Source organism: Felis catus, chromosome C1, assembly GCF_018350175.1.
Source record: "Felis catus isolate Fca126 chromosome C1, F.catus_Fca126_mat1.0, whole genome shotgun sequence".
Taxonomy (NCBI): Eukaryota; Metazoa; Chordata; class Mammalia; order Carnivora; family Felidae; genus Felis; species Felis catus.
The window spans coordinates 176,396,327-176,421,819 of record NC_058375.1 but is presented as its reverse complement, the minus strand read 5'-3'; the positions used below and the strand labels follow the sequence as shown (position 1 = coordinate 176,421,819).

Genomic DNA, 25,493 nt, shown 5'->3' with positions numbered 1-25,493 from the left:
CTGGAAGTTGAGGACAGCACAGCACTTCTCATGGCATGTAAAAATTAACATAATGCACTTGGAGGTCCTCGTTGCTGAGAAACACTGTGGCAAAATGTGCAAAGTATCATTATCTTTTCTTTTCCTTGCTTGAGGATCTATCAACAAAATTCATCTCCAGTTAAGAGCTCTCCACAGCTTGGAGGGTTTAATTGGCGAGTCCCCTTCTTCTTTAGGTCCCTCATATTGTGTGTCTACATGAACTTACGCTCCAACTTAAGAAGACAAACGAAAACTTCTCTTGAAGTTAAGTCAAAGGACTTGAAAGTACTGTGGGAAAGGGGCTTGAAAAGGGGAAAAAAGCAGTTAGCAGCAGTAGCTAAACTGCAAATCCCCTATCTCTGCCCTCCAGACCACATCCCAACGAATCCAGCTGTGCCCCACCCGCCAGTAGACTTGTGAGGCTCCTGATTGATAGTCCAGATACAGGGCATATATTTATCCGAGTCTCCCTTCACTGCTGGGTGTCAGTCTGGCCTGTGCTCAGGGTGTGGAATTTGGTTGGAGTTTCAGTGTGTAGGATCCACTCCCGGGGTTTTGGCAAGATTGAGAAACGTAAGGTAACTCTCTGGCAGTAGGGGTTGGTATGCACCGGGGCTTCAGCCCAGAAGGGGAAAAAAGTGTAAAATTCATGGAAGCCTGGTGTTCTCTAGAGTCATTCATCTGCTACTTCAGGAGGCCACCGAATGGCTTTATCTGGACAGGTACAGACCCAGGGACACAACTGGGATAACCGGTATTCCTGGTAACTGCTTGTCAGATACTGGGGCATTTGGAGGAGAGGTGGGGAAGGGACGGGGCGGGAGGGCGGGGGTTGGAGTGGGGGTTGGGAAGCGGTGATAAAGAAGAAGGAAGGATGGTGAAGGGAAACGGTTGGGCTGGTTCCTCCTTGCTGCATCTCCAGGAAGGATTTGGAGACCTGAGTTCTGGGCTGGGGGTGGGTCCCTAACACGCTGCGGGTCTTGACCTTTACAAGCCTCCCCTTACTCCTCTGGAGAGGGCTCAACTCTGGTCTTTGTGCCCTTTCCTGCCTTTTGAATCTTGTTCTTTGAGAGAAGCCCGGTTCCGTAGTCCCGGGAAGAAAAGGTACTCTCTGCCACAGGTGGGCTGGAATGGAAAGGCCAGGAAAGTGGCCTCCGTGGTATGAATTATGTTTATTTAGTTCCTATATTAAAAATGATTTTCTTTTTAAAAAGTAATAACCCCCCACTCCCAAGCCCGGGTTGGGGTTTTGCACAGGGAAGGTCCGGCGGCTTCCCTCTCCCCCAAACTGCAGGCACCGGGTGCTTTCCTCCGGCACCGGCCGGCTCGCTTGGCGCTGGGCCTCTCTCCGTCGGCCCCGCGGGGTCCACGCTCCTCTTCCCCTTCCCCACCGCCCTGCGGCCTTCCCGACCCCCTCCCGCGGCCTCCCGGACGGCGGACACCCCGGCCCGAGCAGTTCGCGGGGCGAGGGTCCTCGCAGGCCGCGCGGGTTGTTTGTGGCCAGGTGGCCACTCGCGCCCGGGGCTGGCGACTCCTCCCGGGAAGGGCGTGGAGGGCGGCACGGCGCGTGAGGGCGGCGGGCGCCTGGCCCCGCGCCGCGCCGCGGGGACGCCCGGCTGGCCCTGAGCGAGAGGGGGCGGCCCCGAGCCTGCGGCCGAAGGGAGCTCCGCCCCGGCCCCGTATAAGTGTGCAGGGCTGCGCCGCGCGGGCTGTGGCGGCGGCGGCGGCGGCGCGGGGTGCCGGATCCGGCTCGCACGGCCTGTGAAGCCTCCCACCCGCCTTGCATAAGGCTTTGCCTTTCCAACTTCAGCTACAGTGTTAGCTAAGTTTGGAAAGAAGACTAAAAGAAGACCCCGGGGCCGTTTCTCTTTTGTTCTTTGCCCTAGTAGACGTCGGGGTCTTTTTGCGTAAGGCTGTGGTGTTTTTAGCGGTGCTCTCCTCGGTTCCTTGCACTCCTGTTAACAAGCACCTCATCGAGGGCAGCTGCAGCAGCAGAAGAGCAAGCGGGGGGCGCCTGGGGTCATGACCAAGGCAAGAGAGCAAAACCACCAGGGAGGATGCTGCGGTGAGTTGACCTAACGCGGGTGGTGGGCGGTGGAGGCCAGCAGCTCTGCGCAGTTTTGGAGGAATGTGGCTCAGCTGTTGATCGGAGTGCTCGGACTCCTTTTGGTGAGGGTCGAGGAAGAAGGGAATTAATTGCAAGATGCGGGGAAAGGGCTTACACGCCGGCAAGGAGGAGTAGACCTGGAAGTTTGGATTGTCTTGTTTAAAAAAAAAAAAAAGGCGGAGTTAAAGAATGTTGAAACAAGAGCTTTCTTAACCGTAGGTGAGGTTTTGCAGTTATTGACCAATAGGTCGTGGTGACTTGAAGCGAGTGGTATTAAGCAAACTGGACACATCGATTTCTCGGTGACTTGATAAAATGTATGTGGTTTGTCCCACAAATTAGGTTTTAATGATCGTGTTTATTAGGAGAAAACGGGCAAGTATTCCAACCTCAGCTCACTTAAGTGACCTAAATACGCTTTTTATCCACCGCCCCTCCTGTGTGTCTTTGCAGGATCCTTAGCAAACTACCTGACCTCGGCAAAATTCCTTCTCTACCTTGGTCATTCTCTGTCTACTTGGGTAAGTGACAATGTACAGTAACTCTTACGACATACTTGCATAATTTCTTGTTTCCTTTCATTTGGACCAATTTTATTAAGTCACCTTCCAGGTTTTCTGTGCAGCTAAATAATCATCCAAACACACATGTTCTAACCAAAAAGTTATTTTCACCCAAGATATTTTCCCATAGGTGTTAGTAAATGTTATTTAATTATCATACTTTATGTAGATGAACAACTATCCAAAGATAGAAGGACAGGAATATTTGCATTGCTTATAAATTGTATTTTGCGCTACTAGGCTTATGGTAATATTTGCTACTAAAAACGGATGAATGTCTCATGTATCTTCTATTTCACATTTAAGCTATTTCTCCCTTTTCCTCTTTTGTTAAAATGATAAATTCCAGCATACTGCACTATGAAAATACAGAATAGTGGAGTGACTGATTCAGGCTAAAAATAGCATTCTGTGATTAATTTAAATATAAATTGGCATCCAAAACAAATATCTGGGTGATAAAAATTCTTGGCTTTAAAATGGTCTCTGCTGGGGGTACCTGGGTGGCTCAGTTGGTTAAGTGTCCAGTTTCGGCTCAGGTCGGGATCTCAGGGTTAGTAAGTTCAAGCCTCCCATGGGACTTTCTGCTGTCAGCATAGAACTTGCTTCAGATCCTCTGTCTTCCTCTCTCTCTGCCCCTCCCTCACTCTTGTGTGTGCACTCCCTCTCTCTGTCTCTCAAAAATAAATAAACTTTAAAAAAATGTTATCTGGGGTGCCCGGGTGGCTAAGTTGATTGAGCTCAGGTCAGGATCTTGCAGTTTGTTGGGCTCTGTGCTGACAGCTCAGAGCCTGGAGCCTGTTTTGGATTCTGTGTCTCCCTCTCTCTGCCCCTTCCCTGCTCATGCTCTGTCTCTCCTTGTCTCTCAAAAATGAATAAACGTTAAAAAAAATTTTTTAAATGTTATCTGTTGGTAGATATTTGTTGAGCATCTCAGGCTGTCTTAAAAACCATCATCCATTGAAAATCAGCAAATGATTCATAATTCTCTCTCCAAATTCCTATGCGGTCCTACTAGCTTCATCAACATCCCAAAAAAGAATAATCCCAAAAGGATGCTCTATGTGTGTGTTTGATTAATGATTAGAATCTTTTGAATTAAACAATCTTCTCACTGTTTAAAAGCAGTATTTGAGTAAATTCTATGTATGCCTCCTATGATTTTTAATTTTAAAAAATCAAAAGGAGAGAGAATTAAGGTAAATTTTGTGAATAGTATTTTCTTTTTAAATTGGAAACTTCTGTTGGATCATCCTTAAGACATGAATACAAACTATTGTAAGAGGAAATCTGGACCCATGCCCTTGGGAAATGATTAAGCTAGGTTATCAGCTCTTTAAGAAATAGCAGTTCAAAGATGGCTTTTTAGAAAGGCCAGCTCCTATCTTCCCAGAGGCTTAGACAAGGATGACTCTGCAAATACATGTAAACAAAGTTGAATTGGTGTGAGTTTGTTTTGTTTTCAATAGCTGATGATTCTAAGTAAAAATCTAGTGAAACTACTCTTAATTATACATAAACCTATAGTTTCCCTTCCATTTAATTCAGTACTTTTTAAAAATACTTTTAAGTATTTAAATTTTTTTTTTTAATGTTTTCATTTTTGAGAGGACAGAGACAGAATGCGAGTGGGTTAGGGGCAGAGAGAGAGGGAGACACAGATAGGAGGCAGGCTCCAGGCTCTGAGCTGTCAGCACAGAGCCCAACGCGGGGCTCGAACTCACCAGCTGTGAGATCATGACCTGAGCAGAAGCCGGACACTGAACCGACTGAGCCACCCAGGTGCCCCTACTTTTAAGTATTTAAAAAACCAATAACAAGGAATAGAGGTAGCATCTGATATTCCCATCCTGTGGTCTGGACCTATCTCTTAGGAGAATGAGGTATCTCACTTCTAAATACTCATTACCTTTAATGTTTATGTGACCTTTTGTTGTTAGGTTGTGAGGTCAGATTTGCCAAAAGGGTGTAACTATAGTTGTTCCAGGAGGAATTTTTTGTCATGTTAATTAAAAGTCCCATATGAAAAGTGGTAGACACTTACCCCAGTAAGTTGAGCTAAGGGAATTCTTGTGGAAAGTTGAATTAAAACAAAACAAAACAAAAAAATCCCCCCAAACCAGGATCTACAACCATATAAGGTTTAGTGGAGTTTTACTCCTTATTGCAAAAGAGTACAAAAGAGGAATGCTCAGTAACTCTAGATAAGTCTGCCTTTGAGTTTTGTCTCCTGTTTGACACTGCCTAATTTTATTAGAACAAAATAAATGTGTTTGTGTGTGTGTGTGTATACATTTATATATATGTATACACACACACACGCATACATCTATCCATTCCCCTGAAAACTGCCAAATCATGGTTTCCTGTACACTGAAAATAGAAGTATTAGGGTAGAAGGTTATATCTGTGTGGGGTTGGATGCTTTTTATTTCTGGCTTTATTTCTCTCTGCCAGTAGATCAGTACATTTTACTCTATGCTATCAGAATGCAAAGTACTGTAAGAAATGGGTCTTGTTGTCAAGAAGCTTAGAATTTGATTTAGTATGGGCTTTAAAAAATGTGTCTAGTCACAAAAAGATAACCAACAGTGGAAAAGGGTGGCCAGTTGCTTGTATCTTGTGTCATTATTCTCTGGATTGTCTTCATTCATATCCCAGATGTGTGTATGACTCCAGCCCTTACTTCCTTTAGGTCTCTGCTCAGAAAGGTCTCTCTGACTACTTAATGCAAAACGCCACCTTCCTGCTCATGATGCTTCATTTTTCCTTGTAGCATTTATACCATTTGACCTGTTCTAGGTTTGTGTTTGGTCTCTGCTCACTGAGATGCAAGTTGTGGGAAAGTATGGACTTTGATTTTTGTGAACCGTGGAGTTTCTAGTGCCTGCCGTAGGATTGGGTTTATAGTAGCTTCCCAATACGTAGTAAGTGGATTAATGACTGTGATCATTCATTCACAGATACTCAGTTGTCCCTCAGCTCTCAGCCCATTGGGGGTAGATGGACATGTAAACAAATCATCAAAGTACAGTGAGAGCACATGGGAGGGCAGGAAATGGATGTAAGGAAGGAATGGGTGGGCTCAAGATTGTACTACTTTGGGCTTCATGAGTGTGGAATCTGTTGCCTCTTAAAGCTTAAAGCCTTTAGAAATTGGGATAATCGGAGCAGTTTTATTCCTCTCCATCAAGGAGGCGTCATGGATACAAGGATAAGCAAGAAAGAAAATTTTCATTTGGTAGCACTTGTTTTGATGGCCTGCTGTAGAAGAGTCTAAAATTCTTTTGGGTAAAAAGTAGGAGTTTAAAAAAAAAAAAAAAAAGGAAAGAAAGAAGCCACAGTCATGGAGTATTATTTTTTATTCCTTATGGTAAGAAAAAGGAAATTCACTCCTGGAGGCCACCTATCAATTAGGGCATTTATGTGTTTCTTGTCTTTTCCTCGGGAGCTATTCACAGGGATGGAGAGGAAGATAAAGTGCCTCTCCTCACCCCCTCCCATTGTATGCTAATCCAATCTACACTTGCTTCTCCTGTTAAAGATTAAGGAAGCAGTTTGTTATTCTTATTAATCTCTTTATCTTAATATAAATTTGTCTTTTTATGGGTTTCAAGCAAATTGTATGTGTATCATACAGTTTTAATCATTTAGTACATTGGTATTTGAAACTTAATTCCTACTTAATTTAAGTGGAAAAACTTTCTATTATCAATGCAAACAAAAGCTGTGTCAGACGTGTGAATTATGGTACTGATTAATCCTCAAACTTTTGAACAGTCACGGAACAAATCTAATGTACCAGAACAATGTTATTGATAAATCAGTGTAGGTTTTTGCCACTTATTCTGTATTGACTCATTCACAGCTGGGATTCACTGCAGATCCACTCCTTTGTTGATTCCATAGTTATTTGTTGTGTATGTAACCTGGGCCATGCAGTGGGCTGAGGTTTGAGAACACAGAATGTTCTAGAGCTCACATTCCAGACCATCAGGTTAGGATCAGTCTTGCAGACATAGTGCTTCCACTGTTTGTTTTAAGATTTACTTGACCATATCCACCCCATTCGACAAGGCCCTAATCTTATGTTAATTTTGAATTGCCTTCCTAAATTATGTTCACAATCCTCTACTCCGTGGTAGAGGTTTCTCTGAACTTGGCACTGTTGCCATCTTGGGCTGGATACTTTGTTGTAGGGGACAGCGCTATGCATTGTAGATGCCAGTAGTACTCCTACCCCTGCCCCAGAGTTGTGGCAATCCAAAACAGTTCCAGACACTGCCAGGTGATCCCTGGAGGATAAAATCATTCCTGCAGAGAAATACTGGTCTACATGAAGCTTATTGTAAAGGATTGCTATTGTGTATGTGCATCAATTTAAAATTTTGTTTTGTTTTTTTAAATTTTTTTTTAACGTTTATTTATTTTTGAGACAGAGAGAGACAGAGCATGAACGGGGGAGGGGCAGAGAGAGGGAGACACAGAATCTGAAACAGGCTCCAGGCTCTGAGCTGTCAGCACAGAGCCCGACGCGGGGCTCGAACTCACCGACCGCGAGATCATGACCTGAGCCGAAGTCGGCCACTCAACAAACTGAGCCACCCAGGCGCCCTGACTCAATTTAAAATTTTGAATGCGTACAATTGTTGTCTTGGCTTTATGAAATTAAAAAAAAATCATTTGATATACCAGGATAATACTTTGGTCCTAATACGTTGAATTTATCAAGCAGGTGTTAAGAAACTTTGGAAAGAATTAGGACTCTAGTACTTCCAGATAGTGTCAAATGCATAAGGAGCCTAGACTGTGAATTTAGTTTCCTGTAGTGATTTCTAGGGATAGGTTATGATAAAACATTGTTGTCCTGTTTTATGTTAACTCAGAGGTCAGAGGTCAGGGATGGAGCCAAAAATCTCATGATAAGGTCCATTATAGATTTCTTATGCATTAATTTACCTGACTCATTTAAAAATTTTCATTATTCTACATTTTGCCATAATGAATTCGTTTCCTGTATACTCTACAGTGAAAAAATAGTCTTTTCACCCTTTCCAAACCTATCCGTATTAAAATGTTCAAATAAAAAGCTGCTTATGCATTTATTTCTGACATTTTTGTAAATGTGGTACCAGAATTTGCCCATATTAATTTTTTCCCCATATTAATTTCATTTTTCTGAGCCTGCCTTTTTTGACTTTGAAATTTATTGGTGAAATAGAGCATATATTTTAGAATGTTTAGGTGAAAGAAACTTTAAAGATCATATAGTTCATTCTTATCAGTTTACAAATTGGGAAACTGGCTTTTTCTTGACATTCAAAGCATATGAATGTTTGTAAACTATACTGTAGTTTCATTCTGGTTCAGTAGCACACTACTTTGTGCCTCTCAAATCACAATAGGTAAATTCCAGGCCCAGGTAGAAACCTGACACAAAGGGAAGAAGTTTTGTCTCAAAAAACCTTCTTTGGTATTGAAACTACATTTTTTTTTCTAGAATGATAAGGAGTATGTGTGTTTCATTAATATCATGCTTTTTTTGGGTTTACTTAGTAAATGGCCCAGAATATTTTCCATTGGACCAGGATGGATGATTTTAACACTTGACCAATAAATATTCAATTCAAAGAGTAATTGTTGACTTGGAAAAATCTCATGATGTAGCCAGAAAGTACATTTTGATAAGGGAGCAACTTCCTGAGTGTAATTGCCTGGGAAATAAAAATAATTTCATCAAAACATTTTCTCTTTTCTTATTCAAGGGAGATCGGATGTGGCACTTTGCAGTGTCTGTGTTTTTGGTAGAGCTCTATGGAAACAGCCTCCTCTTGACTGCAGTCTACGGGCTGGTGGTGGCAGGGTCTGTTCTGGTCCTAGGAGCCATCATTGGTGATTGGGTGGATAAGAATTCCAGACTTAAAGGTGAGAAGTGGTAAACTAAGGCTTTGTATTCATGGGACCTAGGCTTGAGCTAAAGAGAAACCACTATGACTGACCCACTGTGTGTCTGCTTGCCATACTTGAGCAATGGGATGATCAGCGTCAGCACTTCTACATGGAAGGTCTTGGGGCTTCTGCACAAAATTGGAATGCTAAGATATTAAGCTTATAGATTTTTTTGGATCTTTGGCTAGTCATAAATTCCAGATGTTAATAATTAACACCATAGTTCTTTTCTGGGAGCCATGTTAAACATTAAAAGTTTGCTTAACTCTGGCATTCTTTCTAACCATGAGTCGCACTGGAGTCAGTCAGTGTGATGTTCCTGGGACAGCTTTAACATCTGTCCTCTGGGTTACAGTGTTTTCTATAGAGGCAGGTGTAGGGTAATTGAAAACTATAGATTGAAGAGAGAATATCTGAGTCAGGATCATGGAGAGCTGAATTATAAATTTTTGAGGGGAAAAGAAGAAATGGTAATATATTGACATTTATTCTAGAGCATTAGTACTGAAATCATTGCAGTTTTATGTGTAGGAAAGAGAGAAAGTGATGGAACAGTTCAGCTATGCAGAATATAAGCGCAATCCAGATAATAAGCCAGGTCACAATTTTCCTGGGTTGTGCAGTTGATGATGCCAAGACCTGGCCAAGTCTATTTTAGACATTGGAGAAAGATTGAAATATGTTTCTTTCAGTGAAGGATGACTGCCCCTGGATAGAGAGCAATTTGGATTATCAAATTCTAGGACTTGATTCTATTAGTGAAATGGTCAAGGTGGACATTTGTCTGTTTTGAGAATGGATATACCAGAACACATATAGAACTAAGTTTTGTATACAAGAAAACAAAAAACATTCCTGGTTGTTCACATCGTTATTTATAGGAACACAGGGATATTATATATCTCGGAGACCTTTTAACCTTATGATTGTTGAGCATTGGAATCCTAGGTTGGGAAAGAATGTTGAGTTAGATGAAAAAGTGTGCGGTAGGATAGCAATCTCCCATTTATCCTATGAAATCAGCTCACATGTCACTTTCTGTGAAAATGTCCGATGTCTCTGGGCTGATTTAATCATTCCTTCCTCTGCTGTCAGGAGTCTTTGTCAACACCTCTGCTATTGTACTTCTCTTACAATTATCTGTTCCCATATCTTTCCTTCCTCTGGTCGGTGGGGTTCTAAAAGTTAGAAACTTCATGCAGTTGGTATTTAATCCTTGTGCAATAGAAGAATGAGTTATATGTTGGGATTTTACTACAAACTAATTTCAGAAAGCAGTTTGTTTGAGGCTTTTATATGACCTTCTAAGCCAGAATGAGCTTTACTGCCCTTAAAGACCAGGGCTATAATTATGCCTTACGCATACAACTCCCTGTATTTTTCAGGGTACTTTTCATGAGTATTTTATTTGAGCATCATACTGACCTTGTAAAGAAGGCACATATGTATCATCATCCTCACCTTATAGACACAGACATAAGAGACATTATGTATCCTGTCCTAGATCACCTACCCTGGTGAGTGGCAGGGAAAAGATTACAAATAAGACTGTGGGTGTCCTTACTTGGTGTACTTAGTCCTTCCTCCAATACATTACCTACATGGGTGCCGGACTCCAAGGAAACTGGCATTTTCTGTGAGGGAAGGTGTTACTTAGAATTTCATAGCAGCAGCATACAGCATTAGAATGCCCAGTGGAACACACTGCTGCTTTATTCTTGGTGAATTTTACATATCTTTCCTATGTATTCATACTATCTTATCAGATTCAGCCTATTCCGTAGGGGCTTATGGATTCCATGACTTCTTAACCTCTTCTCTAACTTCCTGCATGTTATGATTTTAGCTTCAGCAACAAAGAGCTGAAAGATGGATCTTGTCTATGTAATATAGTTCTGTTTATGACAGTAAACTTTCAAGAGAATAAACTAAATGAAAATGTGGTCATTATGAATGGCTTTAATTAATAGGAAAATGGTGAATACTTCACTCTTCCTGTAAGTTTTACTGGTCTGGTGTTATCTGGTGGGTCCTACTGGAAATAGTTGATTCAGGATTTACTTCAGGAATTTTTTTTTCATATAGTAATTTGCATATGCATTGATGTGTGGACAAAAATGGGGCCATTGTGATATTTTGGTGTAGTGAACACTTTGTTTCTCCCTCTGTACAGTGGCTCAGACTTCGCTGGTGGTACAGAATGTTTCAGTCATCTTGTGTGGAATCATTCTGATGATGGTTTTCTTACATAAAAACGAGCTTCTGACCATGTATCATGGATGGGTTCTTGTAAGTTCTCAGTGATATTCTTGATGGCAGAAAATAGAACATCTGGTAGTGGTAAAAAATGCAAACCCTTTGAGACTGGGGGTATCTTTTCACAAAGACACTGTTGACCCTCTGTGTCCATTTAATATCCTCTACCGTTTGTATTATATTTTGTTTTTGCTTGTTTGCCCATAGTGGGCACTCATTAAATATTGTTTGAATTTTAATTTTGTCCTATTTTTTTTCCTTATTTGTTTTTAGTGGTATTTCTAAAAGTATATTGTATAATTCAGTTGTCAATTAGTTTTCAGCTACTAACCTGTAATTTGTTCACATTACATAAGAAATGTAATCCATATATTTATTAATTTGTCATAATTGTATTCCTCCAATAGTAATTGGTATGTATGGGGTCATGGACTACATAACTTCTCACACTATGGTCTCATGATAGCTTGATGGAAAAGGGGAAAGATGGGGTGGTGGCAAATAATGGATTTGATGTAACTATTGAATCTTCTTATATATTTAGACAGATACTGTAGGGTTTCAAAGCCAGGGAGAACATTAGAAATCTTCTAGTATATTCCCTTTATTTTGTTAATGAAAAAATTAGACAAAGTGATGTTATCTGATTGACCATTGTCGTGCAACTAGGAAGTATCATAATTCTGACTTAAATGCAGGTCTTCTCACTTCCCCTTTATTGTTTTTTCCAAAAGAGGTATTTTGGGAAGAAATTAAAAACTGCTATGTTAACACTTTATGATAACTATGTCACATAAATGTGCACATGATTTTTATAATTTTTGTACTATGTGTATTGCAGATGATGTGGATTAGGAAGATATTATGCCCTTTAACTTGACTACTGGTATTTATGGTTTCATGTCTACAAAGTAAAATTATTTCTTACGATTTTATGAAATGAACTTAAAATTTTATTATTATGCCACCAAAGACCATTTCAAACTACACTGTACAGTGAGGTGTAGGTCCTGTGGGGTAAAACTGACATTTTTAACTCAACTTTTTCCTATAATTCCTTAGACTTCCTGTTACATCTTGATCATCACTATTGCAAATATCGCAAATTTGGCCAGTACTGCTACTGCAATCACGATCCAAAGGGACTGGATTGTCGTTGTTGCAGGAGGAGACAGAAGCAAATTAGCAGGTAATTTGGCTTTCTCTTTTAATGTAAGGGGTTACATGAGGATTCACTTTATGTCAGAGGTAGTAAATGAGGGTTAAACCTTTTCTTCTGGGTATTTAATTGAAAATTATTTTCCATAAATTGAAAATATAGTCTTTGTCTTATCACATTGTCAGTTTCAGTGCAATGATTTATCTCACTGTTATGAAATTAATTTATAGGATAGTGAACTTTTATTGTATGCAAACCTGGCAAATGGAAGAACATTTCTTTTGAACTCTTTCTTTTAAATTCTGTTCATGGTCTTTGTATGTTTACTTAATACTTAGAGCAGTGGAAATCTGACATGAGATTGATTCATTCATACCATGGTAGTATGACTAGTATTTACTGCTTTTTATTTTTCTCCAAACCAAGTGTAAACACTTTATTTCTAAAAGGGACTCTAGTAGTTAATTCCTTCAAGTTTAAAGTTATAATCTATAACTTTTATTATATTATCTGCAATGCAATAGAATTGCTGTTACAAATACTAGAGAAATTAAGGACAGAATATGGTTTTCAAGAAGCTTATAATCTTAGTTGTCCATTGGAAACATACATAAGAGGCCAGAGACAGACTAAAGAATGCTTACAAAGCAACATGTCCTATTACATTAGCATCACTTGTACTCAGAATAACTCACCTCACTCAATATTCCCTACCTGCCTCCTGACACAGACACACATCAGATTCATAGCTACACAGGGTTAAGGAGGAAGGGTATACCTATCCACTGATTAGATCAGGTCAATCAGTTGTGCTGGTCATTGAGATAATGGGTATCACAAACCTATTGCCCAACCATCCTGACAGACCAGAAAACTATTGCTGATGATTTAAATGGCTTATTCTAGTTCACAGAAGGCAAGATTAGTGTTGGGTATAGCAGGCAACTTTGTTTGGGCCATGTGGCTAAAAAAAGGAAAGGAGGTGGTGAGAGAAAGAAAATGTGTGAAAGGTCTAAAGGAAGAAAGAGAAGAATTTGCTTAAATCATCACTTTGTTGTAGCAGTGCTATTTATAATTGAGACAGATACCACAGTGATTTTAGAGAATGGTGTCCATATAGGATGAATTTATAGCACATGTGAATATACCACAGGATATTCTTTCTAGAGGTAAAGTAGTGATTCTCGTTGATTTTTTTCTTCCCGTAATCATTTACCAATAGGAAATAATTCCATGTCTCTTCTTGTCACATTGAACTATATGATTAGGCTTTGTCCTTTTTTGTATGTTTTTTCCTTATTTACTTTCTCTTTTTAATATGCTATTTTAAGTATGTAATACATGTCCATGTTTTAAAATTCAAAAGGTACAAAAAGACCTGTCTTGAAAGTAGAGCACATATGTATCTGGTAGAATATATTTGGGGGGAAAGTTGTCTTTTAAAATGATTTTCTTTCTCTTAATATGAATTTTATTTTATTTTATTTTTTTAACGTTTATTTATTTTTGAGACAGAAAGAGACAGAGCATGAATGGGGGAGGGTCAGAGAGAGAGAGGGAGACACAGAATCTGAAACAGGCTCCAGGCTCTGAGCTGTCAGCACAGAGCCTGACGCGGGGCTCGAACTCATGAACCGCGAGATCATGACCTGAGCTGAAGTCGGACGCTTAACCGACTGAGCCACCCAGGCGCCTCTCTTAATATGAATTTTAAACTCATTTTGACTCTTGTGAAGTCTGTACAGTCTGGGGGGAAAAAAGCCCTGTGTAAAGTGAAAATTCCTCAGAATTTATCATTTATTCTAAATACAAATATAAATAAATAAGAAAAACCAAAGATTCCATGTAACTTTGTGGGCTTTTTGACGTCCCAGAACAACAAGAAGAATATGAATGACTGTTTCTCAGCTGCCTTTCTTTATTATCAGGAATAATTGCAGAGGAATAATTGCAGTCTATTTTCTAACTTTCTGGAATTTCTCAAGTTTAGGAAAGGAAGTAAGCTGCCTATTGAAGTTTCATCCACTGTGAATTAGCTTTTAGCAAGTGGTGCTTTTCTGCATTCAACTAGTATTGCAGGTTAGTAGCCTAGTGAGGGAAAACCTCCGTGTTGTCTTTCTTCACCATTTGTTAAAAGATTAACTAAAACCATGCTTCAAAATAGGATAGAAACTTTCTTAGTTCAGAAGGTCAGCAGGGGTCTATCTAACCATTGATTTTTTGGTGCTATTTCTGCTATAAGGCAGAATTATAGAACAGGTAGAGAGGAGGAGAGAGGAAAATTGGAGAAGAAGTGTATGTCAAGAAGTACACCTTAGTCACCTCTGAGGTTGAGTCTCTGCACACAGACGCACGTCCTCCAGTCAGGAATTGTGTGTGTTTGTGCAGGGTGCGTTTTGAAGTCGAAACGAAAACTTTAGAAACCCAGCGAAAACTGTTAGAAACCCGAGCAGGGGACTGGACAGGGATGCTGAACCTGTGTGCGCCTTGTATGTGTGTGCCTGTGAAGGGCAAAAGCTGTGTGCACTGGGAGGAGAGGTGGTGAGCCAGATGGTAATTGCTCCCCTTCCCTTAATGCAGTGTTTTTTGATTTCAGAATAGGTTTCAAAACTGGAAGTTGTATCACTGAGGGTAAAAAAATAGAGACATTTTCCTTGGAAGGTTAAAAAATTTTAGAATTTCAGTGGCATCAGACCAAAATACAGCTGTTACCATCTAGTTTGGAGATCACCAGAAAAGGAATTGTTTTTCTACGTAAATACTGGTAATTAATCTGTCGGCTAATTTGCCTAGGTACTTGGTTTAGTGTTTTATTAAAGCAGTCTGTTGTGCTATGACCCTTAGCCTGTCAAACCTGTTTGAAGCTCACTTCCTTTTCCCAGACTTTTTATCCCTTCTGTTTTATTTCCTTCCCTATTTTCTTTGTTAACCACTCTGTTTATAGCTTCTGAGGTGTTTTGTTTTGTTTTGTTTTGATCTTCCTTCCTAAAGACACATCTGCTGGTTACCGTGATCAAGATGACCGATAAATTTCTTATTTGAACTCTATTGACTAAAAATTGATTTCATATTTAAGGTAGACAAACCTGCTGCCTGCTATTTGCTCAGCAGGTCTGCTTATTATTACTATCCTATGAGATTTAATATACCCTTTATAATAGCAAGTCTGTATTTAATGTCATGGTCTGTGCCTCAGCTGCAGCTGAAAATAGTTAAATTGGAATTAAATAAGCACATATATGTGTGTTTACATAAGAATAAATAGAAATTTGTGAAAAGGATGGGTTTGCATATTCAGAGGACAGATTCTTCTCTAGCCTGTTACCAGTGAAATGATGAGGTCTTTTCCCCAAATCATTATATAGTTCATTCTGCTTCCAAAACATAAAAGCTGGTTACTGACACTGCATCACACACAAACATTATTAGCTTCCTAAGTATAATAAAGATTGAAATTGGTGGCATTCGGAGGCTTCAGGAGCACTTAAAAACCGAGGAAGTGAAAATACCACAAATCATTTTAACTAAATTAATTTTTCTCTTGTTGTGGGGCTTTCAGAACATGTGTATATTTTCACTCGTACTCAATTTTGGGAATCAAAATATTGAGTTACTTGACTCTATTCTATACTTCTCTGTTAGCACCTGAGTTGGAAACTTTTTGAGGGTGGGATGAAAGTTAGCGAAGCCTCTGCAAAAAAGGGTCATGTGTGAGATCAATGAAAACTGCCTTTGCCTCTCAAGTGAAAGGTGAAACGTGTCAAAGTTCTCCTGTTATCATGTAAGCATTATACACTCATGGGACTAATTGGAAGGCAGTTGAAGACCAGGAAGAATTAGAGAAGGAATAAAGGCAATTTTCTGCTAATGCACTTATTAGTCACCTATTGCTTTTCTCTTAAGGTGCCCCACATGATTGATAAGGATTTGTCTCATTGGTTCCACTCTACTCTGTGAGATAGAGAATAAGAAAATTGGTCATTTTCTTGACTTCCTCTCTTTTATTCATGTTGTCCTCTGCTCTGATTTTGCTATGTTCCCATGGTCATGTCCTAGACTTGGTCATCACCACTAAATCCTCCCCTTCCATAGTCTTAATCTTAGGCATTCATGTCTTGAATTGGCACCTCCTGTCTTCCCAGCTCATTCCTTCTCATACCCTAGCCACAGCAGTCTTCCAGTCTGGTTGTCACCTACAGGCCATTTTCACTGTCTGTGACCACTCTTGTCTCCCTTCCTTACTCAGCTGAAATTCCAGGTCAGACGTTCTGATCACATATGATCACCTGATCACCTCCTAGCTTATACTCTCAGCTCACTTGGCCTCCGTTCCTTCTGTCACTCTCCAGTAGAACATGGCTGGAGAAAAATGCACAGTTTTGCTCTCTGTTTTCACTGTTTTACAGTTTGTGACCATTGGGTTCATGTTCGCCCTTTTGTGCTGCCAGGTGATCATACCAATTTCTGTGGCCCTTTCCTCCTTCCTGTTTCCTTAGAGGAGTAGGTTTCACGTTCTCCTTTCTCCTCATACATTCCATACCTCCTCTCCCATCCTCACTTTCACTGATGACCTTGCTTTGTGCTTTACTGAGAGAGTAGAAGAAATGAGAAGTTACACATGCTGTCCCCATTACATCCACCTGCAGCTGTGTATGTGGTCTGCACTCTTGTGCATGTTGATGTTTTGCTCCCGTCTAAGAGTAGCTCTCCCATTTGTGTGTTGGTTCAGATTCCATCCCTTCTCATCTATGGTGTCATCCCCAACAGCATATAAATGTGCAATAATATTTCTCTTAAACATTTTTACCTCTTTTTACCCTTCTACCACCTCATTTCTTTGTTTCTGTTTTCAGAAAATCTTAAAAAAAAGATGTCTATGCTGCTTCTAGTTCCTGTCCCTGGTCAGGGCTTTGCTTTTCATGATGCCAGGGGGGCAACATTTACATTGTGAATCCAAGGAGTGCCACTCACTTAAAAATATAATATAAATGGTATATCTCCTGGAGTTGACGCCAATCTCTTAAACCAGCTTCAGTCAGGCATTTGCCCTTTCTGGTCTACCAGAACTACTCTCTTTGAAGCCCCCAATACCTTCCGTGTGACCAATCTAGAGCTTCCTCTTAGTACTCATCTTCCTTGACCTATCAGCAGCACTTGCCAGTTGATTACCCCTCCTCTTAGAAACAGTGTTGCCCCATGGCTTCTAGGATGCCACACTTCTCTGGGTTTTCTCCTCTTTCACTAGTTCTTCTTCATCTTCCTGACCTCTAAACATTGACATGCCCAGGACTGGGTCCTCAGATCTTGCCTCTTCTGGGTCTACACTCAGTCCCTTGGTTGACCTCATCCAGTCTCACTGCTTTAAAACTCAACTGGCTGATGACTACCAAATCTGGCACAGACTTCTTTCCTAAACTGCAGGCATATTTAACTGTCCACTTGATACACCCTTGTGCTTGTCAGTAGCCTATCAACATCAGCATCTCTAAACTAAATACTCGTTCTTTTGCTGCAAATCTGATTCTTTTGAATTCTTTCCTTTCTCAGTAAATGGCCACTCTTTCCTTCTAATAGTTGCTTAGAAAACAGCAACAGAACTTCAGAGTCCTCCTTAATTCTTCTCTTTCTCTCACACCCCATATCTAATCTATTTGCAAATCTTTCTGATTCTACCTTTGAAGTGTATCCAACATCTGTTTCCCCATTTCCATTATTACTGTCCTGGTTTATGCTACATCACCTTCTACCTGTCTTCTTGCCTCTGCTCTTATCTACCAAGTCCCTCACCCTCATGCTACAGTCTTCACAACACAGCAGCCAAAATGAACCTTTAAAAACATAAGTTAGACTGTGTCACCTCTCTGTTCAAAAGCTCCAAAAGGCTTCCTCACCCATTCATTGACAAAGTTGGCATCCATATAATGTTCACAAGACCCTAGGTGATTAGACCAGTCTACCCTCCCTCTCTGACCTCTTCCCTTCCTCCCTCTGCTCTAGCCCTGCCAGCCTCCTTGTTGTTCCTCTAACACTGTAGGTGTGCTCCTCCTGCCCCAGGACATTTTTACATCCCTTGGTCTGGAATTCTCTTTTCACTGATATCTACAGGACTGACTCTTTTTCCTCCTACTCCTTTCTCTCTCTCTCTTTTTTTTTTTTTTTTTTTTTCAGGGAGTCCTTTCCTGACCTTGCCATATTGAAAACTGAAATCTTTTGGGGCACCTGGGTGGCTCAGTCAGTTAAGCGTCTGACTTCAGGTCAGGTCGTGATCTCACGGTTTGTGGGTTCAAGCCCCGTGTCGGGCTCTGTGCTGACAGCTCAGAGCCTGGATCCTGCTTGGGATTCTGTGTCTCCCTCTCTCTCTGCCTCTCCCCTGCTTGTGCTCTCTTTCAAAAATAAACAAACATAAAAAAAAAAAGAAAACTGAAATTTCTCTTTTCCCTGCACCCTTTTTCTGCTTTATTTTTCACCGTAATATTTAATTAACATATGACATTCTGTGTGTGTGTGTGTATATATATATACACATATACATATATATATATATATATATATATATATATATATATATATATATATATATATACTTATTGATTTACTCTTTCTTTTCCCATGGGAAGGTAAACTCCCTGAAGACAGGCAGGATATTCTTTATTTTTTTTTATAGTGATAGAATAATGCCTAGCCCATAATAGGCATTTAATAAATTTTTGTTGAAAACATGTTTGTAGGGTCACTCACTATTGTATTCATCTTAAAAGCTAATATTAGACTTATTTATACAACCCCAGGGAATCATGATTTTTGAGGCAAATTTAATATGACTTGTTCCAAACGACAAATTATTTCCTAACAAAATGGTTTGTTCACAGAGTGCTTTTAGAAATTTACATTCTAGGAATCTATACTCTTGGATTATGAGTTTGTATTATGTAAGTGGGCAGTCTCTCTTTGATAGATTTGCACACTTATCTTCCTCCTTTACTTACCTCTGTAGATATGAATGCTACAGTACGAAGGATTGACCAGTTAACCAACATCTTGGCCCCTATGGCTGTTGGTCAGATTATGACGTTTGGCTCTGCAGTCATTGGCTGTGGTTTCATTTCGGGGTGGAATTTCGTGTCCATGTGTGTGGAGTACTTTCTGCTCTGGAAGGTTTACCAAAAAACACCTGCTCTGGCTGTGAAAGCTCCTCCTAAAGTAGAGGAAGCTGAATTGAAACAGCTGAATTTACATAAAGGTAAGCTCAATACAGTGATCAATCCTTTTATTCTGATGTTCAGACCTTAAAAGTTGGTGAAGACGAAAGTTCATCCAGTTTATTACTGCTGAAGGTGTGCATGAGGTTAAATATGTCACTTTGGTATGGATGAGTCAATACCCAGGCTTTTGACAGCCTGAGGAACAACTTGGGATTGGACCTCAGGGAGCTGAAATGAGGCCTTGGGCCCTTTTCCTTAACGTGAGCAGCAGACATGGAGGGGAAATCAACTGAGGGATGGCTGGGAAAAATTGAGCCATAAGAATGGGAAAAACAAGGGGGGAAGAAAAAGAATAAGAGAATTCCTGAGTCTATGAAGAGAAGAGTTACATAGCCATTTGTACAACAGTAGAAGGGAATGAGGACTGAAGGTGGGCATTTCCCAAGAAGAGAGAGCAAGTTGGGCTTTTGGGCTAATGGAATCCTAACAGGGCCCCAGAAAAGAAGATGCTATGTTTTTCCAGACAATTATTATATTTTTACTTAATGAGTTTTCCTGTTATTTACTTTTACTTTGGTGGGAGTATAATTTTTTTTCTTTCTTTCTCTCTTTCTTTCTTTCTCTCTTTCTCTCTCTCTCTCTCTCTCTCTCTCTCTTTCTTCCTTCCTTCCTTCCTTCCTTCCTTCCTTCCTTCCTTCCTTCCTTCATTTCTGGAGTATAATTTCTAAGGGGGGCAATGGAGAGAGGGAGACAGACCATGTGAGAGACAGCGATATCCATAGTATTTTGTTTAACATAAATGCTACTTGGAGATTGTTTCTTAGCTGAAATTCTTAGGTTAGTAAAAGAAAATACATATTATACTGATACATATAATAATGTCTTTTATTAACAGAAACTGAGCCAAAATCCTTGGAGGGAACTCATCTAATGGGTGAGAAAGACCCTAACATCCATGAGCTTGAACATGAGCAAGAGCCAAGCTGTGCCTCCCAGATGGCTGAGCCCTTCCGCACCTTCCGAGATGGATGGGTCTCCTATTACAACCAGCCAGTGTTTCTGGCGGGCATGGGTCTTGCTTTCCTCTATATGACTGTCCTGGGCTTTGACTGTATCACCACAGGGTACGCCTACACTCAGGGGCTGAGCGGGTCCATCCTCAGTATTCTGATGGGAGCATCAGCCATAACTGGAATAATGGGAACCATGGCTTTTACTTGGCTACGTAGAAAATGTGGCCTGGTTCGGACTGGTCTGATCTCAGGATTTGCACAGCTTTCCTGTTTGATCTTGTGTGTGATCTCCGTGTTCATGCCTGGAAGCCCCTTGGACTTGTCTGTTTCTCCTTTTGAAGATATCCATTCTAGGTTGATTCAAGGAGAGCCGCTGTCCACAATTAGACCTACAGATATACCTGAAATCATTTTTACACCTGAAATGCACATGTCAAATGTGTCTGACCCTGCTACTATTGTCCCAGAGATGAGTCCTAAATCTGTGCCCATAGTGTCTGTCAGTCTGCTGTTTGCAGGCGTCATTGCTGCTAGAATTGGTAAGTCATCTCTGTGAATGGTAATGAGCTAAAGTGTCTTTTTTTGCAGTGTGGGTTCAGAAGATTCAATGATAAATGATTTGAAATCTTCCCTTAATTTAAGCAAAACCCACTCTGTATCCTTACATACATATGAAATTTTTATTTTATAGTTTAAAATACAGTTTGTGTATATGCACATATGCTTAAAATATGATTAGGGCTTGAAACTTTAAAAAAAATTTTTTTTAACGTTTATTTATTTTTGAGACAGAGAGAGACAGAGCATGAACAGGGGAGGGGCAGAGAGAGAGGGAGACACAGAATCTGAAACAGGCTCCAGGCTCTGAGCTGTCAGCACAGAGCCTGACACGGGGCTCGAACTCACGGATCGTGAGATCATGACCTGAGCCGAAGTTGGACGCTTAACCGACCAAGCCACCCAGGCGCCCCTGAAACTTTTTTTTTTTTTTAATTTTTTTTTCAACGTTTTTTATTTATTTTTGGGACAGAGAGAGACAGAGCATGAACGGGGGAGGGGCAGAGAGAGAGGGAGACACAGAATCGGAAGCAGGCTCCAGGCTCTGAGCCATCAGCCCAGAGCCCGACACGGGGCTCGAACCCACGGACCGTGAGATCGTGACCTGGCTGAAGTCGGACGCTTAACCGACTGCGCCACCCAGGCGCCCCTGAAACTTTTTAATAAATGAGTATCTTAAGTATTACTCTTGATGCAATTTATTATTTTTTTTAGTTAATTTATTTTTTTTTAATTTTTAACATTTATTTATTTTTGAGAGACAAAGCACAGGCAGGCGAGGGGCAGAGAGAGAGAGAGGGAGACACAGAATCCAAAACAGGCTCCAGGCTCCAAGTTGTCAGCACAGAGCCCAATGTGGGGCTCGAACTCAGTCCATGAGATCATGACCTGAGCCGAAGTCAGATGCTCAACTGACTGAGCCACCCAGGCACCCTGATGCAACTTATTTTTTGAAAATATATTAGTTATAATGATGCCATTTAGTAATTTAGTGTCTTTATATTGCTATAACTCTACTAAAAGGACTATAAGTTAGAAAATATTTGTATAGGACAAGGTAAAAAAGGTAGTGTTTTTGTTTTCAAAAAAAAAAAATCCTTCAAAAGTCCTCTCTAGCTTATGTGTATTTATAGTATACTTTGCCAAACAAGTGGATTTTATAGCTCTGGAAGGAAACACAATGTAATGACTTCTTACAAAGTAAAATTTAAGTAATTATTAATAGAGTACTGATGAATTATCTCTGCCTGAATTTTTTTCTTTAAATGAAACCATATTTATCTTGTGATACAAAGCAATTCATTAATTTATCAAAGACAATTAATATTCAAGCAAGACAGCTTTATTACAAGGGCTTTAGAAACCAAGCAGTAAATGTAATAATCACTTAAAGTCCTTAAACTTTAACCACAACAGTATATTAGTACATTCACTGTAGGCTTTAAAAACACTAGTACTTACAGTAAGATTTATTGTCTCTGATTTCGGAGTTTTGCTTTTGTAGTATAAATAATCACAAAAAATAGAATTAAGAAGTTTGTAGATTAGACTTACTTTAGTATGGTGGCTATAAAAAATCATTTCTTGAAGCCACTAGCAACCCAGTATTTTATTTATTTTATTTTATTTTATTTATTGTATTTTTATTTTTCAAGTTTTTATTTAAATTCCAGTTAATTAACATGCAGTGTAATATTAGTTTGAGGTCTAGAATTTATTGATTCAACACTTATATACAACACCAAGTATTAATTAATGAAAAAGAATTCTGAAAGGCAAGGCTCTGATAAATATATGCATGGTGACTTCAAGATAATAGGGATGAATATATATTTTGTACACGTCAACAGATTTTTAAAATGTAAATGTGAAATGTAAAGCTGTAAATTAAAATTCAGTGTTTAACAGATATCTTCTATTAATAGGTCTTTGGTCCTTTGATTTAACTGTGACACAGTTGCTGCAAGAAAATGTAATTGAATCTGAAAGAGGCATTATAAATGGTGTTCAGAACTCCATGAACTATCTTCTTGATCTTCTGCATTTCATCATGGTTATCCTGGCTCCGAATCCTGAAGCTTTTGGCTTGCTTGTACTGATTTCAGTCTCCTTTGTGGCAATGGGCCACATCATGTATTTTCGATTTGCCCAGAAAACTCTGGGCAGCAAGATGTTTGCCTGTTGTCCTGAGGAAAAAGAAGTTACGAATGAAAATCAAACTAATATATCTGTTGTGTGAGACCATTTAACTGTTGCTATCCCTGTTACTAGATTACACAGAGCACATATGCTTATTTTGTACTTCAGAATTCCAATAAACAGCTAGGTGTTTCTCTCTGGTTTTACCCCAGTTGTACCCTGAGGGCTAGAAGCTATTTACAAGACTTAAGTCAGAGGAAATGAACTGGTTAATTTCCCTTACACTTAAGGATGGGGAAAAAAATCAAAAAAGGAAAAGAAAAACTCAGTTTAAATGTGGAGAAAGGTAACACTGATTTTTCCCTATTTCTCAGGAGTAGATAAAATTTTACATGAAGAGCAGTTAGTCACGTGATTTAAGTTATTCTTTGGGAGATATTTATTATCTGTGCAAGAATTCAGATATGTCATTTTTCCTTAAAACTCATTCTTGTCCAAGTCTAGCTAATTTATTTTCTTTTAGCATGTTCTTCACATTATAAAAAAAACAAATTCTGCTTCAAGTATGAAGAGCAGAGTTTGATAACCAGTGTTATTCTTATTGATCCTGTCGATCATAAGGGATTTACATATATGTGGAAAATGAAATACTTAACTAGAATTCTCAAATAGGATTTATGGTATAACTTTAGAGAGCACCTTTGTATCTTTATTATCATGGTGAAATACTGTAGTAAGCATATATAACACTTCAGAAAATGGCTCTCCTGTAAGCTGCAGATAGAAACAAAGCTGTAGATTTATAACAGTAAATGCATAAGGACTTCAAATACGCTGATAGTTTGGCCATAGAAACTAGAAGCTCAAAGTCACCCAGGAGAGCAAGATCTGAATTCAACTCCGCTATCGTTAATGATCTATCTCTGTCTTGGAACAGGAGGGAGCACGCTTTTAGCCTGGTAGATTAAATGTAGAAAGCAAGCTCACACTTGGAAAGGTTTTGTTTTAAAATCATCAGATTGACTTTTGAATGCGCTCAGCTAGAGCATTTTTACTTTCACTGTTTTGTACCCAAGGAGTTATTTTTACACAGTTGTAGAGCAAGACCGTTTATAAATGTATCCCGTTCAAATGTCTTTGAGAAGAATGGAAGAAAAGAAATACTTTTGTATGTATTTTAAAAAACTGTTTTCCGAGTCATTTTGCAACATGTCAGTACCAACATGGTACTTTGCCTTAACCGTTTATGCACTTTCATGGAGACTGCAATCCGTTACTATGAGCACTTTCTTCTTTTTTCTTAAGGTTTCATCTTCTTTCTATGGTATGACATAATGATTTACTATGTTGTAAAATCTTTGTAACATATTTCTATATAAAAAACATTTTTAAAATCTTGCGTCCTTTTTCCTGAGTTGCGTTCCCCAGTTATTTAATATTAGTTTTGTTATAGAACATCTGTTTTGGATAAGGTATTTTCTTCCTCTGCAGTTTCATAATAATTCATAATTTTTAGTGTTATCCCACTGTTCATATGTACAGTTTATGGTGGTTTGGATACAAATATAGTAAACATGAGCTCAGTACTCATTCCTTGACCTTGAAGAAGTCGCATGAAGCCCTCTGAATTCTATCTCATCTTCTGTAAATTGGAGATGATACTATAAAGCCAACTCCACCCACCTCACAGCTTTTCCTGACCAAGTCAAATAAGAGAAGTCATGTGGAAGTGCTTTGTGGACTATCAGATGAGGTGGTATCAGTACTAGGAATTGGGCCTAATGACAGAGTTCTAGGTTCCTGCTGTAGTCCAAAAAAAAAAAAAAGAGCCGCATTCTGTACTTGACAAATGTTAATGAAGACTTGATCTGTACCCCAGACAGCTTCTTCCTGGGATGCAGATTTGACTCTGACATGGTTAATCAGAGGCTCCTTTTCTTTCCCCTAAAATTGGGGCCTTGAGAACCTTTGCCTGCACCCCGAAGCTCCAGACCTGCTTGTGGCCTTTGGACAGAAGGCAGATGCCTCTGTAAGGTTTGGCTGCTGTCTTGAACAGGCCCTCTGCTCCCTCCCACAGGGGTCAGCTGTGGTCTGAATTCTGCCCTGAGTTTGGCAGCCTTAATGGAAGGCCTGTGACCTTGTAAGACGAATAGAGCCATATTAGCAAAGGAAGTTCCCGGCTCTTCATGTGGGCATTTTGACAAATTGAGGGTCTGGAGAGAGAGGGGCCTGTGTAGGAGGAAGGAGCATGGAGTTGGAGAGCCGAAAGGAATTTTTACAGCCGCCTTGCTTATCTTTGCAGAGTGCTGTGGAGAGCAGGAAGAGGAGGGGAGGGGAGGGGTGTCACCGCTGGCCTGGCAGCCTTTGCTGTTTACAGCCCCAGGCATAGAAGTAGGGCAGGGGCAGGCAGATGAACAGAGCCTGTGTCTGGGTGTATTTCTAAATAGGGGGACAAACTCAAATATCTACAGGGACAATAAGGTGATACCAATGAGTGAAGCGGATTAGAGACAGGAGAATTGTCCT

The 25,493-nt window shown here is 39.8% G+C and overlaps 1 protein-coding gene across 1 annotated transcript; it reads left to right on the top strand.

Annotated features, from left to right (window-relative positions):
• Nucleotides 1-1,744: 1,744 nt before the first annotated feature.
• SLC40A1 (solute carrier family 40 member 1) lies at nt 1,745-24,361 on the top strand. The gene is made up of 8 exons (XM_003990965.6): nt 1,745-2,086; nt 2,582-2,649; nt 8,457-8,616; nt 10,814-10,929; nt 11,959-12,085; nt 19,050-19,295; nt 20,153-20,809; nt 22,754-24,361. Exons 1-8 carry the CDS (start codon nt 2,044-2,046, stop codon nt 23,065-23,067), a joined length of 1,731 nt encoding a protein of 576 aa, XP_003991014.1. The 5' UTR covers nt 1,745-2,043; the 3' UTR covers nt 23,068-24,361.
• The last annotated feature ends 1,132 nt before the right edge of the window (nt 24,362-25,493 follow it).

Excerpts from the sequence above, each read along its gene's own strand:
- SLC40A1 (XM_003990965.6), top strand. The coding sequence starts at position 2,044 with ATGACCAAGGCAAGAGAGCAAAACCACCAGGGAGGATGCTGCG. Across the intron at positions 10,930-11,958 it reads TGTATCATGGATGGGTTCTT|ACTTCCTGTTACATCTTGAT; the intron begins GTAAGTTCTCAG and ends ATAATTCCTTAG. Across the intron at positions 12,086-19,049 it reads AGACAGAAGCAAATTAGCAG|ATATGAATGCTACAGTACGA; the intron begins GTAATTTGGCTT and ends TTACCTCTGTAG.